Genomic DNA, 24,199 nt, shown 5'->3' on the forward strand with positions numbered 1-24,199 from the left:
CTCTTCGTTTTTATTTAGTAGTTTTATGGTATTGTTATTTTAATTGATGCAATAGGTTTATTAAAATACATTAACTTTTTTTAAACTGACCTACAAATATATTTGATCAGTACACATTTGTTACATTCAGAATCTTTAAATATAGATCTATCAAATATTTAAATCGTATGCCAATAAATATACCCCCTTCCCACTGCTTTTAAAAATGTTAATTCTTGACAATTGTGAATACCCAATTTTTTTTTATAAATCCGATATTCTTTAGATAATGTTTGTTTGACACATCTGAAAATTTTAAAGGAATTTGTTGGAAATTGAGAGTTGTAAATTTTAAAAGAAATTGTTGGAAATAAGGAGGTGTCGGTAATTAAAATCAAATTTGATCTGAATAATATCGGAATTCTCTTGTATGACAAGTATTCTTGCCTTAGTGGGAATGAAATTATTATTATTTCACTATAAAAGTTAACTGCATGAAGTTCCGTGCACCACAGAACTTAAACATTGAGAGAGAGTGTAATATTCTATATAATTCAATATGAATAAAAAATGCCATTTTTTTTCGTAACGCCCCCTTAAGCTTGTCATTTTCGTTTACGGATGATGTCATTGTTTCTGCAGTAATCGCTACATGTACAAGAAATAAATTCAATAAGTTACTTAATACGTCAACTCAATAAGCCTGGATTTTCTAGTGGAGGGAGGGGTATCCTCTTCCCCCGGCAGACCCTTGATACTCCCCTCCGTGGAGATCTGTGCATGCAAGATCAAGGGATGTTTCATTTGTTATATTCTAGCCTTTACCGATGTGAGAGTTATTTCCCTTTAAGATTTTTGAAAGGGGGGTGGGGGGGGGGGGAGTGGAGGACAAGTTACGCTTTCCAAAGTAGGCGATTTTGTGTAAAAAAAAAAAAAAGAGCACATATCGTACCACTAGGAATTTTGTGTATAAGATAGATTAATGTATCAGGCGCGGTGCCACTGGCGATGTATACAAAGGTGTACACAAGGTAAACGATGTTCCCTGACTCTCATTTTCCTGAGTTTTTGGATTCAGCGTTTTCTTTTCATCAGTTGCCAATTGTTCATACACTTTAAAAAGATTGGATTCAAATATCTAAATTGCTCTTTTTAGACAATATCAATCTTTGAGAAGGGCTTTGTATATATATAAAGATTGAAGAAAAACATCCAAATTTGAAAGCATTTTGGTATTTATTTAGAAATTAAAACAGATTTTTTTGGGGTAAAAACAGGATATCTCAGGGCCTAAAATTCTACCAAAGAAGTTCAGGTAATATATTAAAGCAATTTTTGAGAGAAGAATTATTTACGAAAATGGAAATTGTCTCTAGACAATATTTTTCAAATATATGGATAAAATTTACAAGATATATACATGTATGTTTGCATATGCATTGTACTTTCCCACTATAAGTCCATACGGAGGAACTGCAATTATTTTTCTATAATCGCAATTGCTCTGTCTATATACTATGACGTCATAAAGGTGTGACGTCATATACTTTTCCATGATGTTATAGATTTAAACCACTATACGTAACGATACATCATGTGTTTTTCTCCAACTCCATAAAATATTAAAACGTGTCTTTAATATAATAACATTTTAAAGGAATTACTGCATGTTATAACATTATGAATATCATTGATTCTGTTAACAAATCTATGTGAATAAAAAAAATACATTACAGTCTGAATGTTTATTTTTTATGCAATAGCTAAATGTCAAGGTCTAGTCTAATACAGGGTATTTGCAAGTAGTAAAATGCAAATATAAGTAATAAACAACGATTATTTAGTGAACATGGCGTTATGAATAGCAACTGCTCTGCTGGCATATTTTCCATGATGCGCTAGCGCGCATCATGGAATATGCCAACAGAGCAATAGCTATTCATAACGCCATGTTCACTAAATAACGTTGTTTATTTCTTAAATATCAGTGGGGAACACTCATATGTAGCCTGTTCCTCTGGCTTACCCATAATGCTCCGCAAAAGTAGCATTGTGGGTAGTTCAGGGAAACAGTCTATCACGATGGCAAAAGCCAATTTTCAACAATCAAACTTTATAACGCGATTTAAATTAGGAAGAATCACATCAATACAATATGAAATATTTGCATAAATAAAAAGACACAATTTTTTTGTATGTTGATAAGACGATAAAAGGTATAACAATGAATATTTTTTTTTATCCAACAAATGTTCGCCCCAAATATGCTCCCGTGTCCATCTGGTGGCGGTAACTTCTAAAATGCTAATCTGAATTATAAGATTTCGGTGATATTTAAATTTTGGTTTTTTTTTTACCCCAATATGTGTCAATTGTATTCCATATTGGTTATATGTGGACAACAAAGACAATCTTTAAGTAGTCGAGTGTTACACAAATAAAGCAAAGAAAACTCAATACAAACAAACAAACCAGCTGCAATGACATATCAACGAAATATTGAAGTAATATGCTTGAGGCGTTACGTCAAGTGAATAATACGCAGTCATTCTTCACATAGATAAAAACCATTACCGCTGTAGTTATGCGTAAAATGGCCATGTATGATGGTAAACTTAATAAACACTGTTTAAACAATTACAGTGAGATATAAACTTGGTTGGTCTCGTTATCAAATCTTGTGAAGCCCAAAGGAATACATAACACAGTTAATGTATTTTTTCTGCAATGCTTGCTACATGTACCTTCATACTCTCATGAACTACCGAAAAAAAAGCATTTTAATGTTTAAAAAAAAATGTTTAAAAATATGATGCTCTTACATGTGTACTAAATAAAAGAACTGATACATAACATTCAAATTAAATCAAACATTCCAAATATGTTCAATACTGAGGTGTGATTGTTCTCTTTTATGTACTAGATAAAATAACTGGAAGTAAAAATAAATCGTAAATATAATAGATTTGCATTTTTTGGCACTTTGTATAGAAATAAATTAAGCATGAACATTAATACACATGTATAATTTAATTCAATACACAATAGTTTTTGCACATAATTTTTTACATGTACACATTTTCACATGTACACATGTATTACATTTACATGTTTTGTATATTAACAACGTAAAAATTTACTTTTTAGAAAAAAGGAGTTTGCGGTGAACTAAGAATAAAAAACAGAGTTTATTATTAAGTCAGAACGAGAAAATATCAAACAATATATGATAATTTTATAACTAAATTTTCTATTCTCAAAAATACAAGACCTTGCTACCTAAATTTGATGAACATGTTGGATTTAATAATCCATTTGAATGTACAGTAAACGTTTTATTCTGACAATTTTAGACGAAGTTAAATTCTGTACGCAGTTAATTGCACACATCAATGTTAAAACATTATCTATAAATTAGTCATTTATTCTGCAAAGAGTTATCTTTCTTAATATAGAGTCAAATATTATGTACTTCGCATTTGGAGCTTACATGCTGCATAAATATTTCAAAATTAAATATCCATTTAACAAATGATCATCATTCAAAATTATATCATACATTTTAGCAACACACACACAAGCTTTTGAATATTCATAGCAACTTAACCTTTAAATTTAAGAGAAATATTGACATTTCATCACAGACTATTTCTAAAAGATTTAAAATTCCAGCATGTATTAGTGCATGTAGTATCCCTTTCATGGTATAGAAGGGGGGAAAGAAGGGCAGACTTATCATGACATTCCATCAAAATTATATGCCATCAAATTAAAATACTTGTTGTTTTTTTAGTATAAAGAAATTAATTATGGTTAGCACTAACACAGTGTTGGAGAATGTCCATACAGTCATCATTTTTATACAATATACAGGAGACATTCACATTTTCAGATTGAGTGAACATATATGGTTGTGAGCTGGAATGGAGATCGCACCAGCGATAGAAATTCCCACGGAGTCAGCAATAGTAGCAGCTGCCAGGCTAAATTCCTTGAATTCTGCCTCAATCTGTAATAGAAACCTCAAAATGAAATAAAAACATATCATTATTAACATTCAAAACATAAAAACCCTGGTTCAATTTTACTGAGGCACTTTCAATGCTGTTTGTTTATAATTTATATGCCTTATAATTCTCAAACTTTGTGTTACTTTGAAAATAGAAGAAATCATAATTATGTCTCATTTAAACTATGAAGAATGTTTAATTGGAAAATTACATTATGAAGATAAATATAATGCATAATTTTTCTTTATTAAAAAACATTGGTTTTGCTCTTTCAATAACATGTGCATCTAATTTTGTCGTTTCCTTCTTGAGCATGCTTCTAAACAATGTGCACCACTAAATATCTGATCCACTGAAATTGCATATTGACACTAAAGTACCACAAATAAAAGAATTATATCCGCAATATAATTTTAATCAAAAATACATATAACAAAGTTGACCAGCATTTAGAAGTACTATATACATGTACTTACACCCTCTGAGATCTTGTACAACGTATTGACAAAGGCGGCTCCCCCCAAAAGTCCCTCAAACACGACAAGGGCAAAGATGATCCAGATATTGGGGATGAACCGCAGAAAGACTTGGGCTGTGAGTATTGCAACATTAACACACTGCAAAAAACCAAATTGAATTTAAAAGTCTAAATGGTTTGTTATCTCTTAATTGGTAAGCACAGTTTTTTTAGCCTCCGACAAAGTACATGTATTTTAAATAGTTGAGGTGTTCCCTTTTAAAGCTGATTGGTCCAATTTTATATAAAATTTTGTGACCGCTTTTAAACAATGGTTATGCTAAATATGTGTATAATAATTAATAAAAGACTTTGCAGTAGTTTTCTTGGTCAGTTAAGCCATATTACAATGATATAAATGATGTACAAATTTTGTTTTAAAAACGAACGAAACAAAAGGTACCACGTTGTTTCATCACATATTGAAATCTGCCCCTGAAATTTAGGCGACTGCATGTATGATTGTTTTACGACTTTGACATCGCTATAAAAAAAGGTCAATATGTTTTGGCAAATCAAAAGAAAAAAAAAACCTGTGTACATTTTGTTCACTAATATTTCTGAAGTTTGTTTTGTTTACAATCAATGCATATCATGCGAGTTGAATAAACCTGATCATTCCGGTTACAAAACCAAATGGTTCCCTTTTCTAAACATTACCATGATGCAGTTTGGTTTGTTTTTTTGTATGCCTATAAAGAAATTATTTTATTTACTTTGAAAGGAGACCAACTCTGCTGGTGTAAATAGGCGAAAGTCTATAACTTTCTAAGATAATTGGCTTATAAGGAAATTTTTTTATCAATAATAAATGTAATAGCGAAAAAATCAGGCCATGCAGCTTGAACTGGAAATAATTAACTCATTGACGTATACAAACTTAAGATGTAAAAAAAATTAATGTAGCCATCTTCAAAGAAAAAAGCCAAACTCATAGTTTTATCATATAAATTGTCTCCTTCCTACCCCCTATTTGTCCTCTCTTATTTTGGTGCTTTGCTAACATTCCTTTAGTTCTTGCTCACATTTCTTTTGTTCTCTCTCATTCCGAAAACATCCTCTTTGTGCACATCTTTAGAGCTCTATCCCTTCTTTTCTCTTTCTTTATGTACCTCTCTTTCTATTTCTACCCTAATCTCTCTCTCTCTCTCTCTCTCTATCTCTTTGTAACTACTCCTCTCTCTCTTTCTCTCTCTCTCTCTCTCTCTCTCTCTCTCTCTCTGTACCTGTAACACTGGAAGAGTCCAAAGTTTGTTGATTTTGAACACATTGACAGATGACCTGGATATAAACACCCCTAACTGGTAGTCCACTTGATACCTATCAACATAAGAAACAGTCATATAAAACTAACCTGGTACTGCTTTTTCTTGTATGAAGATTTAATTCCAAATTTTGGGAAATGATCAAAATACTTACCATCTATACTTACCATTCTTTCTCAGAGAGCCAAATGTGATTAAAATACAGAAGTTCATACTGAAAAATTCAATAACCATCATTTTATTGAACAGCAAAATGGTTTAAAACACTTACAAGGCACATAGTTATCCGTCATTTAAAACCTTATCGAGGCTTAAAGTGCTTTTATGCATGTACAAAAAAATTTCATTGCATTTTGTCATAATACATTATATAATTATAATTCTAAAAAAATTGAATACTGGTTTAAGAGAAATACCTTTTTTGGTTTCAAAGCTGCATGGAGAAGTTTAAAAGTATTTTTTTTTTTAAAGTGCATTTATTTAACAACATTTTTGCTTTGCATTTTGTCATAAAACATTTATACCGTAGTTAAAAACCTGGTTTATGAGAAAAAATTTTTTTGGTTTCCAGTGTGGAGAAGTTTAATTAAAAGTATATTTAAATGTACTTACTAATCCCTGATTGATAAAGTATTCAGCGATGTACACTAAACACAGAGGTATCATGTATTTCATCAGTGGCTATAAATAAAACAGCTGTTTGAATGATAGTAAGTAATACACAGACAATCATGCACGTTATATATACATAATATTCAGTCATAAATTAAAATTATTCCATTTTAAAATTTCTTCAAATTATATTCATCTTTTTTTCATCTGGATGTTTGATGTTTGCCCTATGACTTGTGTTCAAGGTCATTTCATTAGGTCACCTCATATTCCTTTTCTTGCTAATACATTGTACACATAGCAAGTACATGACATTGTATAATTTCAAATGACTTACTTTTAAAAGAAGTAATTTTTCTCTCAATGTTAATCTTCCTTTTATTTTATCTGAAAAAGAAAAACAGCAGTGTAAATTGGGGTCCACGTCTAAGGTTTCAGATCAAAAGTTGTTCTTAAAAATTGAACTAACTACATATATTTACATTTTCCAGTGCCTTTGCCTGTGATAACAATACTTATCGATTTTGTACTATATTAAACACATAACTTCAAATGAAGCCAAATTGAGGTGCCAGCGGGGTTTGCTTATTTATATTTAAATATTTAATCGTAGGATGGTTTAAAATTATATAAATATAAGTAATAAGGAATCATTCTTTGAATATTATGAGGTGATAATTTCAGGGCATGATCAAATCTATCGCAAAGCCCTTCAGGCTTTATTGGATTTGATCACGCCGCGACCGAAATCATCACCTCATGATAGTCAAAGAATGATTCCTTATTCCTTATGTAATACATACATATGTAACATCAATCAATAATCAGCAAAATGTTAACATTTCCTGTATGTATATATAGAGTTTTATGCTAACCCATCAATTTTGCAATAATATTCGATCTAGTAATAAATTTACTCTATCTTCTTTATTTGATGAAATGATGAACTGAATCCTGTATCTACAATAATTTCATCAATATTCGTTGAATACCAATTTTCGTGGATTTCGTTGTTCAGTTGATCCACGAAATTAAATGTTCATTGAATTGCAATTTCTATTAATATTATGTATTGATAGGCCGATTGGCCACGAATTTACGAATCCTTGAAACTGTGATTTTTACTTTATCCATGAAAATTGATACCCTTGAATATTAATGAAACCACAGTATATGCAGATTTGCCGGTGAATTGTATGCACAGCAGTTATTTACTCATCATTTAATATTAAATTTTGCAAACAGGCGACTAAAACAATCTTTGGTTACAAGAGTTTTGAATCTGCTTCTCTCCTAATGTGAAGTAGAAAGAGAAGTGGATTGAAAACCCTTGTCTAGTGAGGATGGCCAAAAACTAAACCCCAAGGCGATGAATCCAATCAAGCAAGTACATGTCCAAGTACCATAATCAATTTACATATTTTTTTTACGTAAAGAATTTAACAATTGTAAGCAACAATTAATATTCGCAAGCAGTGGTAACACAAAACACTTGATCAGGTTAACTTTACAATATATCTCAAGAATGTGATTTCTTAAAATCAAGATGGTGGATTCGCTTACCATCTGCATCTTTTGATTCTTTCAGCAGACTACTGGTGTCCTCACTGTATTTGACAATGTATTCTTTTTGATAGAACTCTCTGGGTTTCTTTATCACAATAAAGAAGCTGAAACAGAATTAAATGGCTTGTTCGTATTGATTGATATTAAATTAAAAGATTTCATTTCTGTAGAGGGTTATTGAGAGAGAGAGAGAGAGAGAGAGAGAGAGAGAGAGAAAGAGAGAGAGAGAGAGAGAGAGAGAGAGTAGTATGAGGTTTTGTCTGTATAAAATATGGGACATTGAAATTAGTAACAGGAAGTATAAAACCTAGTTATTCCCTTTATCTTGTAATTGCACGGACAACTGATATTTGTCACTTTTAAACAATCGGTAAACGATCATGGTCCTATTAAACAATAGCCAACCCTGCCCAATTTCTTTAATCAATGTTACCTTGAGTTTAATCAATATCTTTGATTTACATGAAGTCTTCATCTTGCCACAAGGATGTTCAATAGTAAGGAGGAAGTTTAATAAAATAAGTTATCAGAACATTGGATTTCTGCCCAGACACTACACGCAATGCCATATGTACCTAACATTGTGTATATATTAGGTTATACATTACCTGTACCTTTGTATATACTGTGGAATCATTTACATTTGTGGGGATCAATGTTCGTGGGTAGACAAACTATTCCTAGTTCGTGGGGACGTAATTTCGTTCCTAGTGTAATCAGGATAATTTTAATAAATACATGTATTAAACAAATTATTGTGTATATTAGGTTTGTGATGATGTAAATTTCTGGGCAAGAGTGATTCCACAGTAAAATTTTATACATTACCTGTACCTGTGTATATATTAGGTTATACATTACCTGTACCTGTGTATATAACAGGTTATACATTACATGTACCTGTACTTGTGTATACATGTATATCACGTTATACATAACATGTATCTGTGTATATATTAGGTTAAACATCACCTGTATCTGTGTATATATTAGGTTATATATTATACCTGTACATGTGTACATATCAGGTTATACATTACTTGTATCTGTGTCTATATCAGGTTATGTTATCACACTTTCTAGGTGACAGACCGGCCGACGTCAAACCGGCGTACGACTGTTGCAACCACTATTGAAATAAACCCACAATTGAAATAAATTATTTCAATAGTTGTTGGGAATATATTTCATTAGAAAAATCACCTTGCAACCACTATTGAAATAAAACCACTATTGAAAAAAATTATTTTGATAATGGTTGGGGACGTATTTCATTAGAAGAATCACTTTGCAACCACTATTGAAATACAACTACCATTGAAGTAATGATTTCAATAGAAGTTGGGGGTGTATTTCATTATAAGAACTATTTTACAGACACCATTGAAGTACAACTACTATCAAAATTATTTTTTCTATCGTAGATGGGAATGAATTTCTTTTTAAATTCAACTTTGTCATCACTATAGTAACACATTTGGAAAGAACGAATTAGTATATCATTTTGGCAAACTATCAAATCATTACTTTAATAGTAGTTGTATTTCAATAGTTGTTCTAATGAAATACGTCCCCAACCACTAATGAAATAATTTATTTCAATAGTGGTTTTATTTCAATAGTGGTTGCAATGTGATTTTTTTAATGAAATACATTCCCAACCACTATTGAAATAATTTATTTCAATAGTGGTTGCAACATACGACAGATCTCCAAATATTCCAGTACCACCTGCCCCTTAGGAATACACCGATATAACTTTTCTACCAAAAAACATTGAAACTTCAACTGTGTATAAAATAATGCAAAATAGAGTAACAGTTTAATAATTACAATTGTTTCAGATGCAAGCATTGCTTTACTTATAAAAGATATATACCAGTTAACCAGACTAATTTTCATTTCAAAAGCTTCAGAATGCACATTATAATTAGACTCTGAAATTATCAAAATAACTACGTATTTTCGTGTAATAGTCAAAAGCATGGAAATAAAATGTAGATAAGTTTTTTTTATAAAATTATATCTTTTGAACTTCTAGGGTATGATTTTGACGTACTTTTTAAAAAAGGAAGAGAATGCAAAATAAGTTGTTTCCCCTAGACCACCACGGATATTGGCACAAACCACTCCTGTGAACAGATATCAAATACCATCATCAAACTTCCAGAGTTATTTTTCAAAAGTTAACATGTATGTATTAACTAAAAACAAAAACCAAGTACATTTACATTCATCAGGTAGATAAGTCATAGATATCTAAAGAAATAACAAAAAATGAGATAATATGTTCAATTGAACTTATGTGCAGATGAGAACTTAAATTGAGTTTAGAGTTTGTCTGCTCTATTTTATGTACATGTATACACAGTCATGCCATCTTCATACATGTGCACGAATTGTGCTGCTTACCCTGAACCTACCATCATGATAATTTAATTGTAATATATCAGAAATTCTTATATTCATGTGGTCACATCATAATGGGTTGTGTATTATGCTAATGTTTTGTATGTTAACAAGTGATGCTCATTGCTTTTTGAATCATTGCAGCATATTGTTTTTACATGTACCTAGTCATGAACAACATAATAAGGTATATCTTTACCAAGTTTTTAAAGATTTAATTTTATTAGAGTTTATCATATGGTTGCTCATAGTTTCAATATGTGTTAAGAAAATAGCTTTAATTTTTTTATGACATGTTTCTGTTTAGAAATCCATTTTCTTTGGGTGGCGCTGCATGCGTCATGCAAGCATTTAACATCTTCTGTTTGCAAAATTTTATATTCATTATATAATAATAACTGGGATAAGCACTAATTGCAACTGAACATTTCTAGGCTTAAATCCTTAATTTATCAGAAGACCTTTCTGACCTTAGCCCAGTTATTACATTAGCTTATATGATAATTGTAATTATATATTAATTATTCTATTTAATCTGATTTGGTTATAATTTTGTCATTTAATGGTCAATAAATGGCACACTTACCCATTGGGTCAAGTTTTTTCTTTTGGAATTCATGCAACAAGAACACACTGCAAAAAAAGGCATTGTACATTGTACTGAATTTCAATATGAAAGGTTGTGACTATAAATAGATATTTTGACCGTTGAAGCTTTGCTTACACCAGAAACTGTTCTAGAATAGAACATATCTTTACAAATGCAAACGAAATGGAATAATAAAACTGGATGACTTCATCATGTCTTTAAAGTTGGTCACTACTTTCGGTTTAATAATAAGGACAAGACCTTTTTGGTTTATCTATCTATCTAGATTACGATTAGGAATATGATAAAATTTAATGCTGTACCATCATGAGATATGTAAGATATTTGAAGTTTTTTTCCTCACAATTTCAGACAAAATTATTCTAATTAACTTACATGTTTCGTTAAGATAGAGACTTATCACGTGTATTCTGTATCAAGGTAATGCCCTGGTCGTGAGAGAATACGAAAATTGTGTAATTTACTTCCTGGTTATAGAGCTAAAGTTAGATTTAAAATTCCTTGCTTTATTGTAAATTCTCAACGCAGGCATTAGATATGTATATTTAACGGTGAGATGGATTGAAATACTACAGTTCCAATCCAGTAGTTTCTCATACGTCCGCGTTAATTTGTCCCCGACCATTTCTCATGGCAATGCACGTTCATGGTTATATAATTATAGGTTTGAAGCTATTTATTCGCGTTTCTTGCACATGGTTTAAGCATCTGATTCATTGATATATGCGGCCATCTAATATACCTGTACGTATCGATGAACGTTTGGCAAATCATTTCACAATAGTTATGAAATAACTGCAGGTCTGTGGATCCCGGTCTGAAAAATTTGGATGGACGACCTGATCCTCCATCCGAGTTTTATGTTCATCAAATCGGGAGCTACAGACATACAGCTAAACTATAGCTTATAGATTGGGAATAAAAATTAAGAACCTTTTTCTACGTGTTTTAGCTTTACACTAGAGAGATTCACATGTAGTACTTTGATTTACATTTTAACATTAGAATAATTATTTATTTGTTGAACTTAAATTCCTTCTCACCTTCTAAGAGGACCTTAGTGTAGTTACCACGACCGCTGAGTAGGCAGACTGTATCGCCATCTTGGATATCCTTCTGGTCTTAAAACAGATATAAACAATTATCCTTAAACAAAAAGGTTCATGTGATTAAGTACGCATTTCTCGATTTATTACATGTAAGTAATTTTTTCCCGTTACACATTTTTAATTTACCGGGAGGCAGGAAACACAAAATTAACATATTGTTAATGTTTTATTTACTCCCAACTAGTAAACCCAAATTTACAACAATACGGTTTTTCAGGACTATATCGGTTGATATATGCATATAAGTATAATCACCTCTAACGTTATTCGCTCCTCAGCCAAAACTGTCCTGATGGTCAGCTCAGACAATGCCCGTGTCTTAAGAGAGAGTGTGCATACATGTATATAGATATATAATATTAAATCAACTAGATTAATCCGTAATCTGTATATTTCAACAAAAGGTGCACAAGTTTTTATTCCGTACCTCTTCTGAAAGAATTATCTCCCCCGACACGGCACAAAGTCTGGACAGGGCCTGTAAACCACGTGACTATGAATTATTGAATGTTCCAATTTGTTTTGATATTCATAACAAGTATAGATTGCCGAGAATGAATTTGATAACAATAAGTTATGACCATACCACCTGGTCCAGTTCTTCCTCGTCGTCACCACTGTCGTCATTATCATGGTCTAACATTATCGATTTCATGGAACATTTGTGTATCTAAAAGAAAAAAAGGAGCACTTTTCCAAATTAGTTTAACTCTCTCTCTCTCTCTCTCTCTCTCTCTCTTTCTCTCTCTCATTGCATAATTAAAGATTTCACAAAGCCCAGCATAATTCCCTAAAATCAACAGCCTGTATTTTTGTAGAATTGTATTTTATTTTTCAATGTAAGGACCACCTTACACAATTATTTTTTCATTTTTAACAATAAATCATGCATATGGTCGATGTAAACGAATGACCCGGTATCTCCAAATCACTAGTATGTTAAAATTAATAACATATGAATTTAAGTTAATAGAGGAATGAAGAAATAATATTGAACAATACAATTAATAATTACACATCAATAATTAATCATTCAGCAAAATGATAAACCTATAATTACCTTGGTTTCGGAATATTTCTCGAAACTTTCACATGTTGCATCTGTTTTTATAAATCCAGGTCCCTCTGTATCGATTTTCAGGGGCATGGTCTGTGTTCTTAAGGACTCGGTTTTAATCTCTTGGAACAGGTCGTGGGCACATGTGGGCATGTGTTCGGCCTCTGTGGGCGCAGTTGCCCCTCTTCTGTTAGTGCGTCATATGCGTCTGTGGGCATGGTATGTGCCTCTGTGGACACATCCTGTGCCTCTGTAGGCACGAGCTGAGCCTCAGTGGACATGGAATATGCCTTTGTGAACATAATTGCTTTGTTTCTTTTATAGTGCCATCAAAAAATTGACATTATCATAATTTTAATACATATGTTTAACAATAATTGGAAATATCGGAGAATATTTTCATTTCAAGTCAATTCAGACCCGGTTCACACCCCCTCCTTTATCCATCAAATTCGCCGCCTGAATATGAAATACCTTCCGACGCCCCTGTGTTATAATTTAATTAAGTGGGTGGGTGGGCCCAGATTCCTCTCTCTATCTTGATCGTATATAACTAAATATATGTTAAGTAATTTTTTTTTCATTTTGATTTTAAAAAATATATATCTATTCAGAACTCTAGAATGTAAACTATTATATTTCAATTTTTACAATCAAAAAAATATGGACCTCAAAATGCATATATTCCTATTGTGAAATCTAAAATAACCGTGTCTATCGGACTATAGCATTGATTGCATTGCCTTTATCATGCAAGGATCTAGGACATAGTCAACGTGGTTGAGGGGGGGGGGGGTGGTCTGTTTGCAGGAGGGGACGTCAATGCTAATTTTCGGCAATTATGAAATATCTTACTATCTGAATTGATATGGGAGGAAGAAGGGTGACCGTAACTCAGAGCATTAATAAAATCTGTCATGGAAATACAAATTGCGCTTTCAGTATATCTAACTTCATGCAGTCTGTATAAAAACAGTCAAAAGCTGCATTGATTTCAATGACATCTTAATAAAAAAATTAGATCATATAGATTTATTGTTAGCGTTTAATATATATATATATATATATATATATATATATATATATATATATATATATATATATATATATATATATATATATATATATATATATATATATATATGATAAAAAATAACAGATATATATATATATATATATGGGAAACGAGTGTGAATATAAAATGATACCGAGACGTGGTATTTCTTTTACTTTATTTTAAATTGAAATAAAAAATGAAAAAAAAATAGAAAGGGGGCCCGGGGGGGGGGGGTAGGGGTAGTGCATGGTCCAGTCCACAAGCACCTGTGCTGTCACTACCTTTTTTGGAGTCGGGGGGGGGGTTAATAAAGTGACAACGTGAAACTACTCAACCTTAGCTTATTAAAATTTAAACTAGACATTAATATTGAAAAATTTAGGACAACATAAATAACATGTCTTTGATCCTTAATCTAAGGGTCACGAAAACGTTTGAACTGAAAACTCAGTAATTTTGTTTGGTATATTTTATTGTTTCATTCATTAAGTGAAATAGACATCAAAGTCAGATACCATGTATCTCTTACTAGTTTGAATCTGACTTAATCTGACTTATCATAGCCACTAAGAACTGTACAACGTACAATATCCAGAAAAAAATAAAATGTTGACACAAATTATTGTCTGCAATGCTTATAATTTTCATATACATAGGTTAAATAATATACAGTATATATTAACAATGTAAATAAAAAATTAAAGGAAGATTTTAGATGATTGACGTGTAGTATTCATGCATGTAAATTCTTTTTGACACAGATTGATGTGTAGAAAGAGAGAAATACATGACTGTATAAGGTAAAAAAAATCTTCTCTTGTTATAACTAAACGCATATCAACATTTCAATAAGTAAATAAAAAATATGAGTGTCAGAGCAGTCAACAATAATAAGTTCATGACGTTTTCCTACTAACAATTTCTAATTAAGCTTTTATCTAAAAATGTGTAATGTGTTAAGCATTCTTGGCAACTTTTTTATACAAATTTAAACCACCAGCACAGTCTGTGTGATCCCAGAGTAAAATTTCCTGAGACAATTTAAATTGATTTTTAACAGATAATGAATAGTTGGTGGATCTAGGTGCTTGTGGATTTTTGATCTTCCACTTATCGGCCAACGCATTTAATATTCGATCAACCCTTAAAGAAATGACAAATGCTTCACTAACCTTTAAATTTCAAGCCCTACCTCCCTTTATTCATCAAACTATATCTCTGTGTACCATTACAGATTTGATCTACCTTTGTATGAATGAATAATTTGAACAAGCATGTACATAGAATATAAATATATCTGTCTCTTTGATAGAAATCTGGAAAAAAATAAAAGAATAACTATTTCTGCTACAGATTTAGCGGTATCTTAGCCAGCTTCCATGTTGACTATGTTTATAGCTGGCCATGCAGTCATTCACTCTGTTGTTCAACAGGGAAAAGTAAATCTCCAGCAGAAAGTAGTTCATCTTTCCATTTTAAGGACAAGCGGAGTTGTCCCTCTTTAGCCTCATCCAGACTGTTTATTGCACACATGTTTCTCTCTGTGAACTACTCTCTCAGACTACACACCATCTTCTAAAAACATACAGAATATAACAGTTTGTAAATGAAAATAAAAGCCCAATTATTATTTAACATCTCTGTCTCTCTCTCTCTCTCTCTCATAAACACTGTAATGAAATCTACATGGAAAACAAATCAAAACATGAACGTTAATAACTGTCTAAACAATGCACAGGCTTTCCTCTCAGTTTTGATTTTTCAGGATAAAGTTCTGAGTTAAACACATGTACGTATACAAGCTTTAATGAATGTTAAACTTTTATCAATTTAAAACGATGAATTTGACAATGTTTGCAATTTTTAATCTATCAAGAAAATAATTTAATATTGAGAGAATTTTGCATCTTGAGAAATTGTGAAACTTTAAATTGAAAGATATATTGTGCCATTAATCTATGAGCAAGTAGTCAAAATCGAGACAATTCAGACATTCAGGTCAGCAAAAAATTATTAAGGTCAAATTCAAGAACAAGAATGGTATCATCAAAATTGAGTCAAATTTTCACAAAAGAACATTTTTTTACTATTCAGGGGACGGTAATTTTCTTGTCACGATTTACTGGAACTGTTTGCCTTCCTCTTTAATGATGATTCGTCATCTTTGGTGATATCCAGAGCGACACTTGTCAAAAAAAAGATGAATATTGCCATTAAAAGCTGTTGATTTATTGTGTTTATTTGATATATTGTATATTTATCTTTAAAATTCAATCAGATTTAGAATACATGCACATGCAATAATCCAGAATATTTTTTCAAAAGGAGTAGGGGGGAGGAGGTCCGGAAGATATTTGAGGCTGCATGGGAGGGTGAGTCCAAGGGCATAAATGTACTAGATTGGCGCATGCAGGCATAGCCTATATATATATACTAGTATTGAACATATGTATATAATGCTCTACTTACATGTACAATCATTGACAGCGTGTTTAATCCATAACAAAACATTATCTTTAATTAAAGTGTATAATGCTTTGATTATATATTTCTGAAGTTGTAATAGGCCTTTATATTATTAAAAAGTTCATCCAACTTCAATCAACAAGAATAAAATCGGTGTCATGATTTTTCATAACTCACATTTCGAAAAAATTCAATTTTGGCTTTTTTCAAGTGATAGAAGGTGAAGATCGTGTGAGCTTTTTAAATCAAATGATTGATTGAAGCTTAGCCCCCCCCCCCCCACTTGTTTGCAAAGTTAGACTAAACCATTAGGCACAAAGAGGGTTCAGTCCCCCCCCCTTTTTTCTCGCAGGAAACATAATTCTTCCTAAATTTACCTTGAATGGAACTGTAACCCCCACCCCCACGGATTAGGATTTTCATGATTTTGGGAATTATGTTGGTTTTTTTTGGCTTGTCAATATTTCTAAGGATTAGTCTAGCCCCCCCCCCCCCCCACACACACACACACTTTCAGCTTGCTTCCGACGCCAGTGATTATCACCTAGATTCTAGTTCAGTATTAATTTTATTTTGTTTAATCTTGTATGACATTTGTACACTTTTGTTTACACACATCTATATTTTGATATTACAGCACCCATATCACAAAAACACCGGGTCTCTAATGTAAATAAATGACTGTTTATTCAGGGTAAGAGGTCAAGAGATTTAAACATAGAACCAGGAAGTAAATTACACAGGTCTCGCATTCTCTCATTCGAGTCTCACGGTTGTCATTCCCGTCATAATGGCTGAAATAACTTGAAGGTCACATCGATACACACGGTAAGTTGAAAAAGTGTATCTATATCTCATGATGTATTCATTCACTTGCGTAAATAATAGATTGCGTTTACGATTATTAAGTTGATCAACAATGGACAATTTTATATGTACTATTCTTATTAACCGAACCGAAAGTAGCGGCCTTTTTCAAACACTAGAATCTAGGTGATAATCACTGGCGTCGGAAGCAAACTGAGAGTGTGTGAGGGGGGGAGCTAATGAGGGACATGCATTTTTCGAACTAGCATCTCATCCATTCAACCATTTTTTTTTTTTTTTTTTTTTTTTTTTTTTTTTTTTACAAAAAGTGTATATAATCTCAACCAATTGTATTTTTACATAATATTTAGGCCTAATTGTATACTGTAAACCAAATGACCTGTGCCAGAAACTAACTGCCCAACCGTCAAACGCAACACAATTGCAGGAGACGTCTCCCTAGAAAAAAAGTTCTGATTCCACGCATGATTACTGAAGTGCCTTAAATTGCTAAATGATTTATATTAAATTTCTGCTCAGCACCAGGTCTATACATTGTATACATATTTACCTAGCAGGCACGTAGCATCGTTTTTTAACGTGGGGGGGGGGGGGCAGACTCATCCAACAAATCTTGACAAGCAAAATAAAGGGAAGGAAAGTAAAATTTAAAGTTTCCAAAAATCTTCAAAATCCTAATCCGTGGGGGGGGGGGGGGGGGGGGGGTTGGCATAGTATATATATATGTAAATTTTAAAACATTCGTTTCTGCGATAAAAAGTGGGGGGGGGGGGCAGCCGACCCCCCCCCCCCCCCCAAACCCAACCCCCCTCGATGCTACGTTCCTGCCTAACCAGAAAAAAAGTTGGTAATTAATAAATAAATAAATGTCACGGCTTCCTTAAAATTTCTTGGACTTTCCAAATAATTTCAGATGGCATTATCTGAATCACAAATTCCACCCGACGCCCAGCATTACTTGGTGTGTGGCACTGAAGACTGTAAAAATAACTGCCAGTTTTACTGCAATGACTGTCACCTACCACTGTGTGAACAATGCCGAGATGAACATCAGAAAAATGAGAAAACCAAAAACCATGAAGTGGTCCCTTATAAACAACGCAAACGACAACTTCCTGTAGAGAAATGCAAGATCCATCCCACAAAAGAAATGGTTATTCTCTGCGAGGAATGCCAAATTCCTCTTTGTTACAAATGTACAACCACAAAAGAACATCACGGTCATGTGTTTACCGATCTAGAAATGGTCTTTGATGAAAAGGTATCACTATGTCAAGAAGAAATTGCCAAAATTAGAAATTATTTCGAACCAACCTCTCATGATTTAAAAAAAGATATTGCTGGTGATGTCACAGAAATAAAGAAGATCATGGAAGGTTTAAGAACATCCATGAAGGCTGAAGCTGAGGTTGTGAAAAATCTGATAAACACAGTCACATCAGATAAAATAGAACAAGTCGACAAAATAGAACAGTCATTATTAGAAACATTATACGACCAAAACCAAAATATTGATGATTATATCAACTATCTAAATGATTTAATCAAAACGTTTTATGGTTACCTATCCCCTTCAAACATAGAACAATTAACATTTGCTCTCAATTCTGAAAATTTGATCATAAGACCCATACCAGAAACATCCAAACCAGTCCCACCCGTATTTACTGCTGGTCAATACAGCAAGGAAGATGTTGCCAAACTACTGGGTAGATTAACCGTTCCTAACATTAAACCAGTGAACAGAAAAATAAAGCCCATGGAGACTGCTTCTACAGAGTTGAAACCTACAGGGAAACAGAAAAAACAAGGCAGAAAGAAATCTGACGTGACAAAAACACTGTCTCTGTCTCCTTCTGTCACTAAGGTCAGGGAGTACAAAGTACCAGGTGTTTACATTGTATATCATGTATCACTGGGTAAATCAGGCAGACTCTGGGTCAGTAATGATATTGGTAACCTTGTCCAAACAGATCTACAGGGGAATCAGCTACAGAAAATACAAACCAGTGGTGGATATGGTTACCACACAGTCACACAGGACGAGGATCTGATATGTGCAGACAAACAAAACAAAGTTATCATTAGGATAACACAGAATAATACAATCACTGAATTCATTAAAACAGGAGACTGGGAACCACTCAGTATACACTCCTCCCACATCAACGGGGACATACTGGTGGGGATGATAAAGAAAAGAGAGAGTAAAGTCACTAGATACAGCAAGACAGGGAAAGAAATACAGATAATACAGAGAGACAACAAAGAACAGGGACTATTTAGTGATCCACACTACATCACAGAAAACATCAATGGTGATGTCTGTGTATCAGCATATAGAAACCATGCTGTAGTGGTGGTGGATAAATCCGGACAACACAGGTTCTCCTACACAGGTCAGGGGTCAGAGTTTAATCCCTTTGGAATATGTACTGACGTACTTGGTCAAATCCTGGTGTGTGAATATTACAGTTCCTCAGTTCATCTTCTGGATCAGGACGGTCAGTTCTTGTCTCAACTACTCACAAAACAACAAAGGGTAAAACATCCTTATAGTGTGTGTGTGGATGATGAAAACAATCTCTGGATGGGACAATTCACCAACAGAGTGACAGTGTACAAATATCTACAGTGAGCATTGCATATCCATACAATATTTACATGTAAGTACTGTGTGTTTGTTGTGAGACAATGTAACAACACAATGATAGTGTACAATTACTTGTATCTAAAGTGTACATTGGAGTACATACCATTCATGTAAATATGTGTATGTTAATTCGTAAATATCTAGAATAATATCATTGCTGAAGAGTTAACTATTAAATTTACAGGTATTAACACTCTTCGTTTTTAGTTAGTAGTTTATGGTATTGTTATTTTAATTGATGCAATAGGTTTATTAAAATACATTTAACTTTTATAAAATTGACCTACACATATATTTGATCAGTACACATTTGTTACATTCAGAATCTTTAAATATAGATCCCTCAAATGTTTAAACCGTGTGCCAATAAATATACCCCCTTCCTACTGGTTTTAAAAATCTTAATTCTTAACAATTGTGAATACCCAATTTTTTTTAATAAAACCGATATTCTTCAGATAATGCTTGTTTACATCTCTTGGTGAAGATTTTAAAGGAAGTTGTTGGAAATTAAGATTTGTAAATTTTAAAAGAAAGTGTTGGAAATAAGGAGGTGTCAATTTTAAAAGAAATTTTCGGTAATTAAAATCGAACATCATGCATCTGAAGAGTATCGAAAATTTCTTCTATCACAAGTATTCTTGCCTAAGTTGGAATGAAATTATTTTTTCACGATAAAAGTTTTCACGATAAGAGAGAGAGAGAGAGAGAGAGAGAGAGAGAGAGAGAGAGAGAGAGAGACGAAGAAAGAGAGGGAGACGAAGAGAGAGAGAGTAGTAATGGTCCATATGATAATTCATTATTATGAAAAAATCCCAAGTGTTTTTTCGTAACGCCCCCTTAAGCTTTTCATTTGCGTTGGCGGATGATGTAATTGTTTCTGCAATAATCGCTTCATGTACCTTTCTAACCAAAACAAATCATCAAAGGTATCGTTCAATTGTTGCATACTAGAGATCTTCTGTTTGAAAGCACCTTAAAAATGGGATAATCTTCATTTTCTTTGATTTCTTAAAATTTCTTCAAATCCCTTTTACAATATCCAAGGAACTCAACATACATATTTACAAGGACACTATATGTGTCATAACGCCACGAATGCTTCTGCAGGTGACCAAAATTTCAGATTCCTTTATATATATATATATATATATATATATATATATATATATATATATATATATATATATATATATATATATATATATATATGGGGGCGTCCAAGAAATATATCTAATAAGTAACTTACATAATATGTACTACGTGAATTCAATACGCCTGGATTTTCTAGTGTAGGGAGGGGTATTACCTTCCTCCGGTAGTCACTTGATATTCCCCTTCGTAGATCCGCGCATACAAGATCGAGGGATTTTTCATTTGTTTTATTTTAGCCTTTACCGATGTGAGAGTTATTTTTCTTTTTGATCTTTGAAAGGGGAAAAATGGAGGAGAAGTTACGCTTTCCAATGTTGGCGATATTGTGTTAAAAATGAGCACATACCGTGCCACTAAGAATTATGTGTATAAAACAGACGAATGTATCGGGCGCGGTGCCACTGGCGATGTATACAAAGGTGTACACAAGGTAAACAATGTTTCTTGACTATAATCAATTTCCTGAGTTTTTGGATTCGGTGTTTTTTTGTTTTTTTATCCATTGCCAATTTTTCATACACTTTGAAAAGATTGGATTAAATATTGATGTTGATGTTGCTCTTTTTTAAACAATATCCATCTTTGAGAGGAGCTTTAATAATATTAAGATTAAAGAGAATAATCAAATTTGAAAGCACATCTTGGTATTTATTCAGAAAAACACTTTTTGTGTGAAAACAGGGTATATCAGATCCTAAATTACACCAAAGAATTTCATGTAATATAAGCAATTTTTAAGATAAGAATTATTTATGAAAAATGAAAATTGTGTTAGAGGATATTATTCAAATACATGTACATGGATAGAATTGACAAAATATATATCAGTTGGGAAACATCCTATGTAGCCCGTTTCTCTGGCTTACCCATAATGCTCCGCAAAAGTTGCATTATGGGTAGATCAGGGAAACAGGCTATCATGGCAAACTTTGAACAATCAAACTTTATAACGTGATTAAAAGTAGGAACAACCACATCAATACAATAATGAAATATTTGAATTAAAAAGAAGACACAATTTTTTGTATGTTGATAAGTCGATGAAAATTACAACATGTCAATGTATTATAATAATTTTTTTCCCAATAAATGTAGACGCCAAATACGCTCCCGTGTCATCTGGTGGCCGGTAACAAATTTTAAAATGCTAATCTAGATTATAAGATTTCGGTGATATTTAAATTTTGGGTGTTTTTTTTTTTACCCCAATATGTGTCAATTGTTTTCCATATTGGTTATATGTGGACAGCATAGACAATCTTTAAGTAGCCGAGTGTTACACAAATTAAGTGAAGAAAACTTAATACAAACAGACAAACCAGCCGCAATGACAAATATACGACATATTGAAGTAATATGCTTGAGGCGCTACATCAAGTATAATACGCAGTCATTCTTAATATAGATAAAAACCTTTATCGTTGTAGTTATGCGTAAAATGACCATGTGTGATGGTAAACTTAATAAACTCTGTTTATAACCTTCAGTGGGATATAAACTTGGTTGATCTCGTGATCGATAAAAGGTAGCAAATGTAGGCCCCAGATACGCTCCCTTGTTTATTTGGTGGCCGCGGTAACACATTTTTAAATGCTAATCTAAATTATTAGATTTCGGTGATATTTAAATGTTGGGTATTTTCTTTTATCCCAATATGTGTCAGTTGCATTCCATATTGGTTATGTGTGGACAGCAGAGACAGTCTTTAAGTAGCCGATAGTTACACAAATAAAGCAAAGACAAGTATTCCTTTTAAAGGAATTATCGGCAATAATGATATATTGATAGCTAGAAGCAATCAACATGATCGGTTTGATGTAAAATAATTAAAAAGTACTTTATTTTTACAAAATAAAGAATATTTTGAATCTGTACACCATAATTTCATAATTATAAACCGTCAACAAATTTAATTTTGAAATAAATTTGGGGAAAGCCGTTCGTAAATTCCTTGTCTAGTTTTATATTTTTAACGTAATTATTAAAGGTTAATGTATCTTCTTCTTCTTGAAAATACTGAGTAGGGCTCTTCAAAGAGCATTAACACGTATTCTAAGAAAGGGTTGTATTGAAATAAGTTAATGCGACTGAAAAACATTGAATGCCATAATAACTTGCTATTGAGGTCGCATTATAATGTAACATTGTTTATAAAACAAGCCGTCTTCCTAGCTACTATTATGCAACATCAATAGACCGAGGTCAGTTCATGGAGCACCTTCTTATGATTGAGGTCAGTTCATCGAAGTCAACTGCATTACCGAATGAATCTTTCGATCGAAATTCTTACGCGTGAGACAAAATGTACATTCTTGAATTAACAGGTCGAACTGCATTTTATGTATGTTTGCATCTCTTAAGGTAAATGAATTGAAATAAAACTAAGTAAAATGTTATAAAAATACTAAACCAAAGTTTTTATAAGAACTACTTATGCAAGCGGAATGTGTACGCACGTGGAAGCATTTCCCGGATGCCTCATATGGACAGAACAGTGATCGGCCGAAGCCGATCACAAAAACTCAATACAAACAGAAAAACCAGGCACAATGACATATATAAATAATTGAAGTAAATTGCTTGAGGCGCTATGTCAAGTGAATAATAAGCAGTCATTCTTAATAAAGATAAAAACCATTGCCTTTGTAGTTATGAATACAGGTAAAATTAATGGCCACGTATGATGGTAAACCTAATAAACACTGTTAAAAAACTTCAATGGGATATTAACTTGGTTTATCTCGTGATCAAATCTTGTGAAGCCCAAAGGAACGAATATATAACACAGTAAATGCATTTGTTCTGCAATGCGTGTTACATGTACCTTCATACTCTCATGAACTACCGAGAAAAGCATTTTAATGTTTTGAAAAAATGTTTAAAAACATGATGCTCTTACATGTGTA

The 24,199-nt window shown here is 32.4% G+C and overlaps 1 protein-coding gene and 1 long non-coding RNA gene across 2 annotated transcripts; one reads left to right on the forward strand and one right to left on the reverse strand.

Annotated features, from left to right (window-relative positions):
* Positions 1-5,935: 5,935 nt before the first annotated feature.
* On the reverse strand, positions 5,936-8,144 carry LOC136274329 (uncharacterized). Its single transcript, XR_010712617.1, has 4 exons — positions 7,947-8,144; positions 6,721-6,770; positions 6,384-6,452; positions 5,936-5,985 (listed from the first exon to the last, which is right to left on the reverse strand). It is a non-coding gene; the product is annotated as an uncharacterized lncRNA (long non-coding RNA).
* Positions 8,145-17,387: 9,243 nt separating this feature from the next.
* LOC105326173 (E3 ubiquitin-protein ligase TRIM71) lies at positions 17,388-20,130 on the forward strand. The gene is made up of 2 exons (XM_034449883.2): positions 17,388-17,485; positions 18,399-20,130. Exon 2 carries the CDS (start codon positions 18,399-18,401, stop codon positions 20,121-20,123), a length of 1,725 nt encoding a protein of 574 aa, XP_034305774.2. The 5' UTR covers positions 17,388-17,485; the 3' UTR covers positions 20,124-20,130.
* The last annotated feature ends 4,069 nt before the right edge of the window (positions 20,131-24,199 follow it).

Source organism: Magallana gigas, chromosome 4, assembly GCF_963853765.1.
Source record: "Magallana gigas chromosome 4, xbMagGiga1.1, whole genome shotgun sequence".
NCBI classification, from domain to species: domain Eukaryota; kingdom Metazoa; phylum Mollusca; class Bivalvia; order Ostreida; family Ostreidae; genus Magallana; species Magallana gigas.